The sequence below is a fragment of the Cynocephalus volans genome, chromosome 13, assembly GCF_027409185.1.
Source record: "Cynocephalus volans isolate mCynVol1 chromosome 13, mCynVol1.pri, whole genome shotgun sequence".
NCBI classification, from domain to species: Eukaryota; Metazoa; Chordata; class Mammalia; order Dermoptera; family Cynocephalidae; genus Cynocephalus; species Cynocephalus volans.
Window position 1 is genome coordinate 80,317,627 of NC_084472.1, and position 12,667 is coordinate 80,330,293.

Below are 12,667 nucleotides of genomic sequence, written 5' to 3' on the forward strand. Positions count from 1 at the left end.
TGTGAGCAAGAATAAATGTTGTAAGCCAGGAAGATTTGGGGATTATTTGTTATGCAGAATAATTGCAATGAAACTGGACTGAAACAGCCCCTACAGACAAAAATGTCATATTATGATAAGAGCTAAAGTTTGGATGACCTTGGGATATAGAGATTTCCCCACCCCTGCCAAGTTTATATCCGAGTGTGTGGATGTGTCCAGTGTGTACAGTCTGTTTAACATGATGTGTTCGAAGGTCTCTGTTAATAGGTTTGTGGCTCATTTTTGAAAAGACTAACCTAGTGTGTGCTTGGTGATACTTGTGTACATCTGAAGATAGTATGAAACAGAAAACATGTACCAGAGCTTGTCCTTAGCTGGTTCCTATGAAACAAGATGAAGAAAAAGAAGAGGGTAGGTCTCTAATAGGAATCAACTGATAGTTTAGATCAGACAAGAAAGGATAAGGTATACGTAATATTGCTGTATAGCCAAGATTTCTCCAGGGTTCCTTAAAGTGGATTTTTTTCTAGAATCCAGCATTTCCAAAATAAAATAATATTTTGTCTCTTCTACCAATTTTATCTATTCCTACCCATACTAAACCAAAAATATAATTCCCTCAGTGCCAAGATGTTAATTGGGTATTAGTATAAATCAAACTTATACTGAAAAGTAATTGAGTGATTGTCACGATCCCCTTTCACTCCTGACTGAAACATAATTCTCCTAAGGAGGATAGCTTTTACACATTAAAAAAAAGATCACAAAATGTTGGCAACTCAATGACTTTGGGAGAGAAGTTTGGGGATGAGTGGGTAGTGCTTTAAACCAAACTGTCTAAACTATTCTGTGTATGGGTAGAGATGGCCCTGGGGGAGGAAAGGAGAGAGAAGTCTAAGATCTAGGCCCACTTTCCACCAAAGGAAGAGGGCCAACCACAAATGCATCTTCTTTCCCTCTCTCTCTCGGCTTTCTTTCAGTAGTAGCAAACTCACTTCCGGTCTGCTTCCCTATCCACTCGCAGTTTACGCCCTAGAGTCTGAGGCCTGGGTGAGCCTTTTCATAACTTTGAAAGTACACGGTTTTTGACAGTTACATGTGTTTGTTTTATAAATATCTCCAAGTTAACATGTTTTGGAAAGAACCCTGGTTTATCCTCTCCCCCAGCCTTCCCCATCAGTACTGTCACCATACTTACCCAAATGCCACCCTCGACTCCTGCTTTTCCCTGAATCTTCAGTGTCTAATTCATAAGCAAATCCTGTCTGTTTCACCTCCAAATACATTTTCTTAAAAAATATCTACTGCTTTCTATATCCATCCACTATTCCCCACCTCTGCTACTACCAGTCTCACCAGACCCTCACTTTCTGTGAACTACGGTAGCTTGCTTGGTAGTTTCCCTGTCTCCACTTCTATCCCTTCTATCTGATCTTCATACAGAAGTCAGAGTGATCACTCGCTTTGTCAAAATTCTTCAGTGGCCTACCACTGCACCCAAAATAAACCTAATTGTTGTCAAAGACTATAAAGTCTTCCATAATATGACCCAATGATCACTGCCAGTTTTTGTCACTCACGCTACACCAAGCACTCAGAGTAAGAAAGTGCTCCTAATGTTGAAAATTTGCTGGCAATAGAATGTATATGTAACCCTTTCCTGGCCACCTGATGCTGACACTGCAGAGATGCAACATAGCTCTGAGTTCCAAGGAATGAATCACAGGGGTCTTCTTGTTTTGGGCTATTACATGCTTAATTTATCATGACACTGTAGAGGCCATGCAATAGGAAATATCAGAGAGGGATCTCAGCTCTGTATTTCTCAAGGAACTAGCTAAAGTATATTCTTTTAGGTTTTCTTCTTTCAGTTTTCTTGAGCAATTTCCTAGCTCTTTTTTTTTAATTGAAACAATCGATTGTACGTATCTGTGGGGTATAGTGTTAAATATCAACATTTCTGTGCAATATGTGATGCTCAAATCAGGATAATTAGATAATTAGTATATTAACATTACACAATGTAATCATTGTTTGTGGACCTTTACTTATTTCTAGCTAATCCCCCCTCCTACTTCCCCTTTCCCTCTGGTAATCTCAGTTCTGTTCTCTCCTTTTGAAAGTTCAATGAATAAATGTAATTGTTTTATCTTTCTTTTTTTATTTATTTGTTTATTTTTTCAGCTCCCACTTCTGAGTGAGGTCATGCAGTATTTCTCTTTCTGTGCCTGGCTTATTTCACTTAACATGATTTTCTCTAAATTCAATCATGTTGCTGTCAATGGCATAATTTCATTTTTTTTTTTAATGGCAGAGTAGTATTCCACTGTATATATATTACACATTTTCCTTTATCCAGTTGTCTGTCAATGGACATTTAGGTTGGTTCCGACTCTTGGCTATTATAAATAGAGCTGTGATAAACATAGGGATGCAATTATCAATTTGACGTGACGATTTCCATTCCTTTGGGTGTATACTCAGCAGTGGGATTGCTGGATTGTATGGTAGTTCTATCTGTAGTTGTCTGAGGAAACTCCATACTGTTTTCCATAACAGCTGCACTAATTTTCAGTCCCACCAACAATGTAGATGGGTCCCCTTTCTCCACATCCTCGCCAGCATTTGTTATTCTCTGTCTTTTTGATAACAGCCAGTCTAACTGGGGTGAGATGATATCTCAATGTGGTTTTGATTTGCATTTCCCCAAAGATTAGTGATTTTGATAATTTCTTCATGTCTCTGTTGGCTATATTTATACGTTCCTTTGATAAATGCCTATTCAGCTCCTTTGCCCATTTTTAAATCAGGTTACTTGTTTTTTTTACTGTAAAGTTGTTTAGTTCCTTGTATATTCTGGATATTAATCCCATGTCAGATGCATAGTTTTCAAATATTATTTTCTCCCATTCTATAGGTTGTCTTTTTGCTCTGTTGATTGTTTCTTTAAAGCTCTTCTTATCTTACAGGAGATGTATGAGTATTGGCATAGAACATGGACAAAACACTAAACATTATGATGAATAAAACATTTATTGTTTCTTCCACATATGTTTGATAATCTGTTGTTTTTCTGAATTTGATTTTGTTTTCCTACTTTCTAGAATTTTTCAGTAGAAAGATGGTGGATTTTTTCAGAGGCAAGACTTTCAGGCATCTGAGGACTCTTGCAAGGTTGGCAACAGAAGATGCTAAGGTACACAGTTTGGGACATTTGTTCCTAACTGCAAATGTGAGCCCTCACCTCCTGCCTTTTTAGCAACCCCAAAATCACAGAATCAAAATTGTATTTTTCAAGAGATTTTCTAGGCATTTGAATTGTCTCATCCAATAAACTAATTCTTGCTGTGTGTCCTGGGTCTTCAAAGTCTGCTTTTCTAAATTTTAATGTATATAAACATGCTCAACCTCCAATCCTTAACTATCACAAAATGTAAGATGATAAGGTCATCTTCTCTTAAGATATCACTTTGCCAATCAATTCTTTTTGTGGGTCACAGTTAAACCTGTCATTACATTTCTATTGGTCGTCATCTCCATGTTCAAAGAGATGGAGAGGCTTTGTATATCTGTATGTGTATAATTTAACTTGTGGTTGAAATCTATTCCTTTCCTGAGATGTTAGTGAAATTATTGCCTTTTAAAAAATCTCTATTTATTTTAAAAAGTATGAAGATGTTCCAGACTGTCCTTTCCTGTTTTTTTAAACTCATGTCTTCATTTAATCTTTTCAATCTGTTGATTTCTTTATTTCTGCTTCTTCTGTTCCCACCTTCACACTCCCCCAATTCTACCTTACTCTCTGTATCTAAATGCCTTTCTGCTGTGCCTCATGGAAGCTATAGATTCCTAAAATGGACTATTTTGCTTTCTTCTTTCTAGTTTACAATTTTGATGGAACAAATGGGCTTTCATTTCTGTTTAGCTTATGGAGATCAATGAGTAAACCGGAAATTTCCTTTGCAAATTGACTATGGAGTCTTCACTATTACCCAGAGGCCTTGAGACATTTATACATATATACATAAGCATTGAGACTTATTAGTTTAAGCTTATAAGCAAATCTATAATTTCACATGGGTAATATTTTATAAAACTCTAGTTGATGTGGACCATTTTGAAAATGCAATTAAGTGTCAATAAAAATAGATGCTATTTTGAAAGACAACCATTAAATCTTAGGCAGAATGAGCATTGTTAAATATCAAGTTTTTCATATAGTAAGTAATGTTTTTAATGCTAATGTAGCCTGTGGCCAACTTTTATTTATTTAGGCATTTCAATCTAATAAATTGAATCATAGAATGCAATTCATAAAAAAGGCTAAGGGAGCCATGACAGTAGATTTATAATTTACTTGGTATGGTAAGTAGATAGCATCAAATGCACAAGAAAAATTAATATATTTTTATTACATTGAAGTACATCATTTCAATGAAAATAATAGTGAAGCTTGCTGGAAGCTTTAGATGATTACTTAATTCAGATGATAAAAACCTTCTTAGAAGTCATTTTAGGATAAGAAAGTAATTTTCTATTTCTATGTAGCTAAATGGATGAAAAGAGCTTCCTATACTTTATTTCAGCATATCTTATAAAACGATATATGGGGTCCTTTACAGTCTGCACAGAGGGAACAGTTTTATTTTAATTCTAGTAGCTCAGCATGGACAAAATCATGGAATTAAATTTACCTTCCTATTGACCTATGGCTACTTAAAAGAAACAGGGGAAAAAAACCACAAAAATAATAACCATATTTGGCCCAGAGTACAGCACTATGGGCACTCTGATACAATACTTGTGGGAGTGTAATTGCTATAATGTTTTTCTGGAGGTAAATTTGGCAATACATATCAATGCATACAGCTCTCAATGCAGCAATTCCAGTTCTAAGAATGTATACTAAGAAAATAATACAAAATATGTGTGTAGAGCTTTATGTATATATTTATATATATATATATCTGTGTCTATATATAGATATATATGTATATATGTATACATACATACACACATTTACCCCCCCAAACGTAAATATACATGTGTATAACATTTATTATGTAAATGTTCATTATGGTGTCAGTCTTAAGAGGGCGTAAGTAAATTATGGCATACCCATACAATGGAGTACTGTGCCACCATTTAAAATTACCATGTAGATTCATTTTAAATAAATGTGTACTATGTTTCTAAATGTTTCAAAACCTATAGTACAGAGAACTCCATACTGTATAAGAGTATTGTTGACATTTAAAATAATTGGGGATCATAGCACAAAATGTGAATAGAAGATAAAAGTGGTTTGTTGAATTTTTTCTTTCATTTATTATCTGTGTTTTATAAGTTTCCTTCTCTGGTTATATATTACTTTAAAAGTCAGTAATGAATAATGAATGCTACTGAAAAAGATCCATCAAAAGCTGACAACGATATCTTTATGAGTATATGTGCAAATGTGTGAGTGTTCATTCAGTGCACTTACCTTTGGTAAGGAAGCTCGTGATCCTGAGCTCTGTGTGGTCATAGTTAGCACAGTGGTTATTCCCAAAGCTACCCTGGCTGGAGCAGCATCCATATTGATCCAGAATGAAACCCAGGATAGAATAACAATCAGGAGACTGGGGATGTACATCTGGATCAGATAGTATCCCATTTGTCGTTCAAGATGGAATCGCACTTCAATACATGTAAACTTTCCTAGTTGGTTGTAAAATAAATGTCGCAATGAGTAAAAATAGGTCTTCATTATAGCATCAAATATCACAATTGCATTTTTGTAATAATTTTTTTATCATAAAATTTATCATTGCAATGAAAATGGACCCTAAATCACATATTCAAATTTGTTTTTGAAAAATATTTTTCTTGTTTTTCTGTGAACACCTAGAAGCAACATAATAAGAGAGTATGCTCTTTCAGGAAATAAAATGTAATCTTATTAGTTCACATTTGAACAGCACTTCATCATACTTGTCAAATTACTCAAAGATCTATTATTTAACATATTATAGCAGTTGCTTCTGAGGTAGACAGAAGAAAGGTACATTTATTACATAAAGATTTTTTTTCCCTTGTTCACTATTTCTGGTGATTTTAAATATTTAGATCCAGGTTCTCTTAGTTCCAGAAGTCTTCAGTGTTTACCAGAGGCTGGTAAGGGGACTGGGAAGGAAGAGGCTGGTTAATGGATACAAAACTGCAGCTGGATAGAAAAAATAAGTTCTAGTGGTCTACCATAGAGCTTGCATCTATAATTAACAGTAATTTATTGCATGTTCTCACATGACTAGAAGACAGGGCCTCAAATCTCTCATCACAAAGAAATGATAAATTTTTGTAGTGAATATGCAAATTACTCTGGTTTGATCATCACACATTGTATACATGTACTGAAATGTAACTCCGTACTCCATAAATATGTACAATCAATATGTGTCGATTAAAAATAAATAAATAAAAAGTGCTAAGGGATAAGTGCAATTGAAGATTATTGGTTACTTAAATAATAATGTGAACAAAACAAAATGCGTGTCATTTCCTATTAGTAACTTTGAACATAACTTAAAAACACTGAAAACCAATGAGGTACATTTGTTCTATATATTTATGCCTTTGTGTCTCTATTATTTACCACTATTATGGTAAGTAACCAATAGACGAGTAGATTATGTTTTAATTAAATAGTAAGTTGACATTTCTGCTTATCCCCGAATTCTACTTCCTACTTTATTATCTCTACTGCTCTATGTTATCTCACCTTAAAAAAATATTATTCTTCTAAATCACTAAATTCTTGGTTTTATTCTCTCTTCATTCTAATTATTTTGAGAAGGATGAGGTCAGAGAGTTAACATTCTGCTTTTTAAGTAATATTCTGTGACCCAGCCATGAAAGAAAGATGTCAAAGAGCACATCCAGAAAATTGCTAGCATATTGCTAGATAGGGTTCAGTGCAGAGCTTCTAGCAATGTGACCTGGACCACAAGAGATTGCACGAATGATGCAGGGGCACTCCCTCTGGATGAAGGATGGATGGGATTCCAGGGCTTAAGTCTCAACAAAGGTTCATAAACTCTGGAAAGGTTGGATTCCACTCTTAAGTATCCAATAATCAGAAACATACATGAAAGCCATACATGACTCTTTTACCAATTTATCAAATATGCACAGAATGCCTAAAAATTCCTGAAATAGATAAAAAATACTTTAGTTTTTAAAGCTCTATTAAATATAGATTTAAAAATATACGTTAAAAATAATGAAATGAAATGGAGCAAGAATAACTGAAACATTTTCATTATATCACTGTTAAATAACCCCTAAGTAACCTCATGACGAGTAACAATTACTGACTAACTGGATACTTTGTATAAGTGCTTTAAGTTGCATGCAATTCTCAAAAAAAAAAAAGTTCTCATGTTTTTATTAAAAAAGTGTTTTATAAATATTGCTGGGGAGGAAAATAAAGGTATCCATATACACATACACACTATTGCCTTTATATATATTTATCTTGTGTGCATGTGGTTCTAAAGAGAAAAATGAAGAAGTTGGATTAAAAAAATCCATCACCTATGCATTGAAGCAGACCCCAGAAATATAGATATAAATAGTCTAAATCTAATACCAACTTATGGCAATGAGGGATACATACAATATATAAGTAAACGTTAAACTGAATGATATAAATTTAGACAGTGAGAGCAGGAAACAGAGGGGGATTTAGATGTTTAACATATGCTTGTTACATAGGACATTTTGGAAGTTGGCATTTGAGAAGTCCTAAGGGATATAAGAATGTTAGGCTTAGAACAATTTGAGGAAAAACCTTACGTGCAGAAGGAAGAGCAAGTACAAAGGCCCCAAGGAAGGAATGCGTTTGGGGAATTTGAGCAAGGAAGCCATTGTGGCAAGAGATTACCGAGTATGGGAAAGGAAGGTAGCAGAAGATTTTGGAGAGATCAGCAGGAGACAGATTGTAGGACCTTGTAGTGCATAACAAATACTGTAATTACTTTTGGATAATGAAAACAAAACTGAACAAACTTCTAAGTTTGTGTAGTTCATTGTGAGTGAAAACATTTTTAACTTCAGTCTATTTTATTTTTTAGGAGGAAAAGGTATTTACGAGTGTGGTTCTTATGTAACCTAGTGTTTTTGTTTGTTTGTTTGTTTGTTTTTTGCATTTGCATAAGTAACATAGGGGAACTATATAGTATTTGAGCTTATTGTTGGAAAATAACAGAGGTTTCATGTGCATCATAGGAGTAAGTATAAAATGGAGCTTGGAGTCTGTAACAAATTAAGCACATACCTGATAGAGGACACTACCAGATGCTTTTATGCTGTATGCAATCTTGGACAGGTTATTGTGTTTAATCTCCTGGACTGCAAAGTTGAGAGATCTCTATAACATCACCTGAGAAAACACCTGTCCAATTCATTGCTTATAGTAGGCATTCATAAATGTAAGGTCTTTTCCTCTAAGCTGTAATAGCTTTGTGGATAACTCAGCGGAAGCATGCAAACTTGCTTTACTCTAAGAAAGGGTCTCGAGACCTATCAAAAATCCACCCCTAGTTTATTTTTACAATTTCACCTCTTGTTCTGGGTTGAAAGATATCTCCCTAAAATATATGTCCACTAGGAAACTGTGAATGTGACTTTGTTTGGAAGTAAGGCATTTTCAGAGGTAATCAAGTTAAAATGAGGTTATACTGGATTAGAGTGGGCCCTGTATTCAATATTACTGGTGTCCTTATAAGAAGAGGGAAATTTGGACACAGAGCCCAGACACCCAGGGAGAAGGCCATGTGACTATGGAGGCAGAGATTGAAGTGATGCACCTACAAGCTGAGTAACACCAAAGATGGCCAGAGATAGGAAGCCAGGGAGAGGCAGGGAAGGATCCTTCCCTAGGGCAATGAGAGAGAGAGCAGGGCTCTGCTGACAACTTGATTGTGGACTTCTGGCCTCCAGAACTGTGAGAGAATACAGTTCTGTTGTTTTAAGCCACCAAGTTTGTGATAATTTGTTATGGCAGCTGTAGGAAACTAATATACCTCCCTAACTGAACTCTAGATGCTTTTTAGATTTCTGTAAAAGGAGTTTATTAATACAACTTCCCCCAGACAGCTGACTGAGGACAGTGCTATTGACTTGCCTGCACTTTATCTTTGTGTTGAGATGTTAGCCTTAAACTCCCTGATACATTAGATATCAGCTTCATCTCTGAGTTAAGAAAGTGGCAGTGGCTTTTTTTTTTTTTATTATCTGATATTGTGAATGTGTTTAGGATATAAGAGAGGCTAGGGACTTTGTACAGAGAAAGGTCAGATCACAGTTCTGGAAAATGCTGAACTGCAGATGAATCATAGTTACCATAATAAAATGATACGAGCAGAAGCTAATGCCCACGGGAGGCTGTGCACTTGCCATAATGGAGTGATGCCTCAATTATGGACATTTTAATAGAATTCATAGGAATAGGTTTTACAGTTAAAATAGGTATTATGGGAATAGCCCATGCCAATTGAGAGAAGTGAACAGATTTCATGAATGTACAAATATCAAATTGAGCCTCTCAATCTTTAGTGTTGATGAGTATATCTGATATCTATCCTCAAAGGCAAAAGGTTCCTGTGTCAGTGTGAGTAGTAGGAGCTTAGATAAAAACACCTCAAAATGCATGAAACTATGGCAAAGGGAAAGTTTAGGCAAATGGAGGCTTTTTTAAAAAGTAATTTCTGTTATTTTGATAGCAGATACAGTGTCTACTGCCCAAGAAGTGTTTAAAAAAATACACTTTATTGCTCACGTAGAAATTAAAGAAACATTTTGGAATCATCATTATGATGTCAGCATGGGATTTTTAGAAAAAAAATATTTAAACATAACTGGACACCAAGGGTTTCTTTGGTCTCATACAAACCAATTATGTAACAGTATGCAATGAGTCAAAGCATCCATAAGTTTCAAATGCATCCATTTTCTGCTCTATGACTATTGAATACATTGGGCCACAAATAGTTAAAAGAGTTAACTTAGCATTATAATTAATAAGCATCTGGATATTATAAATCCACATCATAACTGTTAAAATGAATACTCAACCCCTACCTGTATTGTAATGTTTAGTGCAGTATCGTAAATCTTTTTCTTCTTTCAACAGAAACTGGGGCAAAGTGAGTCCTTCTGCCACTTGTACAGGTGCCTCATCTTGCCACTCAAAAATGAGATCATTCATTGTGTACCCAACTAGGGAAAACAAAATAAAAATATTAATAGCTTAAAAAGGGCATTCAGAGAAAAGAAATAAAAAATACTTGTACAGTCACATTGAATGAGAAGACCAGTGTCATCTTAACTTTACTGATTGAGTGATATATTCCCCAATTCCATTTCACAAAAGTCTACTGAAGTCTATTCTTGTGGAAAACTCACCAAATAATGTAAGAAAATGAAGTAGGCTCATAAAAAGTATAACATGGCTTATAAAAACTTCAAGGGACATGCATTTTTACTCTTTCCTTGGGATAGAGAGCTACTGGATTAATTCAGCAATTTTCATTTTGGTTCCACCCCATTAGGTTTCTACTCACCCTTTCTCAAATGATTCAGGACTCTTAATAAAAACTGAAATTATCACTAGTTAGAAAATGACTTAAACTATAACATCTGTGGAGGGAATTATTACACCTGATGCCTTTTTTGATTTAATTATTAACTATTTATGAATTTTTGATTTAATTATTAACTATTAACTTCATGAATACGACCCCAAAAGCACGGGCAACCAAAGGAAAAATAAACAAATGGGATTATATCAAACTAAAAAGCTTCTGCACAGCAAAAGAAACAATTAAAAGAGTTAAAAGACAACCAACAGAGTGGGAGAAAATATTTGCAAAATATACATCTGACAAAGGATTAATATCCAGAATATATAAGGAACTCAAACAACTTTACAAGAAGAAAACAAGCAACCCAATCAAAAAATGGGCAAAAGAGCTAAGTAGGCATTTCTCTAAGGAAGATATCCAAATGGCCAACAGACATATGAAAAAATGCTCAACATCACTCAGCATCCGGGAAATGCAAATCAAAACCACATTGAGATACCATCTAACCCCAGTTAGGATGGCTAAAATCCAAAAGACTATGAACGATAAATGCTGGCGAGGCTGCGGAGAAAAAGGAACTCTCATACATTGTTGGTGGGACTGCAAAATGGTGCAGCCTCTATGGAAAATGGTATGGAGGTTCCTTAAACAATTGCAAATAGATCTACCATACGACCCAGCCATCCCACTGTTGGGAATATACCCAGAGGAATGGAAATCATCAAGTCGAAGGTATACCTGTTCCCCAATGTTCATCGCAGCACTCTTTACAATAGCCAAGAGTTGGAACCTGCCCAAATGCCCATCATCAGATGAGTGGATACGGAAAATGTGGTACATCTACACAATGGAATACTACTCAGCTATAAAAACGAATGAAATACTGCCATTTGCAACAACATGGATGGACCTTGAGAGAATTATATTAAGTGAAACAAGTCAGGCACAGAAAGAGAAATACCACATGTTCTCACTTATTGGAGGGAGCTAAAAATTAATATATAAATTCACACACACACACACACAAACACACAAACCGGGGGGGGGGGGGGGAAGAAGATATAACAACCACAATTTTTTGAAGTTGATACAACAAGCAAACAGAAAGGACATTGTTGGGGGGGAGGGGGCGAGGGAGAAGGGAGGGAGGTTTTGGTGATGGGGAGCAATAATCAGCCACAATGTATATCGACAAAATAAAATTAAAAAAAAAAAAATTATTATTAACTATTTTAGTTTATGATATCTGTTTCTATGTCCCACATCCCCAAATGGACAAAATTATATTTTAAACAGAAATGTCCACTCTTCAGGGGAAATAAGAGTACAAAGAAAATCTACGTGGAATAGTTTGTGAAGGAGGAAACTCTAGCACATAATAAAAGTGAATTCAGAATAGAATTAACTAAGGGACTTTGTAATTAGTCAGCAGTTTTTAGTGAACTAGAATATATTTTTATATGGGAAGTATCTAAGAAAAACATAATTTTATCTTTTTCTTTATTATGAGTGAGAAGCTACTAAAATGCACACTTGAAGGCTACAGCAGAGGAGGAGTCAAAAATAAATGGAACCCTTGGGGCAGGATTACTGTTACTGTGATGGATGAATTCTTTGATGCGCAACTACCTTGGAGGTTAAAAGACACAGGAAGCAGTTGTTCTGAACTAAGCCAAAGGGTCAGACGAAGAAAGAAGAAGCTCTAGGTCTATGAGGCAGCACAGAAGAGAAATTGTCCCAAACAAATTCTCCTGGAAAGAAGCTTGCACTGTAGAGAAGAGGCTGTGTGAGTGATCAGAAACAACTGGTGTGAAACAGGTTAGAGTGGACAGAACAATGGGTAGGGAAGGGCACTGGTCACCCTCCACTCTCCTCAATACCTGGAAAGAGTCTTCCAGAGAGACGTGAATCTGATTTAGCTGTAGTAATGATGACTGGAGCCAGAGGCCCTACCACGCTCACTTGACCCTTGGGCAGACCTAGCAGCATCCACTCTATGGGCAATGCGAGTGGGGGTAGCAAAATCACCAGTGATCAGAAGACCTCTTTAACTATCGGAT

At 35.5% G+C, this 12,667-nt stretch overlaps 1 protein-coding gene across 2 annotated transcripts in view; it reads right to left on the reverse strand.

Annotated features, from left to right (window-relative positions):
• Positions 1–12,667, reverse strand: part of GLRA3 (glycine receptor alpha 3) — a 160,231-nt gene that overhangs the window by 25,380 nt on the left and 122,184 nt on the right. For both annotated transcript variants that reach the window (XM_063077170.1, XM_063077171.1), the window contains exons 6-7: positions 10,105–10,242; positions 5,468–5,682 (exon numbers count right to left, since the gene is read on the reverse strand). In XM_063077170.1, the coding sequence (XP_062933240.1) occupies positions 5,468–5,682; positions 10,105–10,242 (353 nt within the window). The remainder of the gene's footprint in view (positions 1–5,467; positions 5,683–10,104; positions 10,243–12,667) is intronic.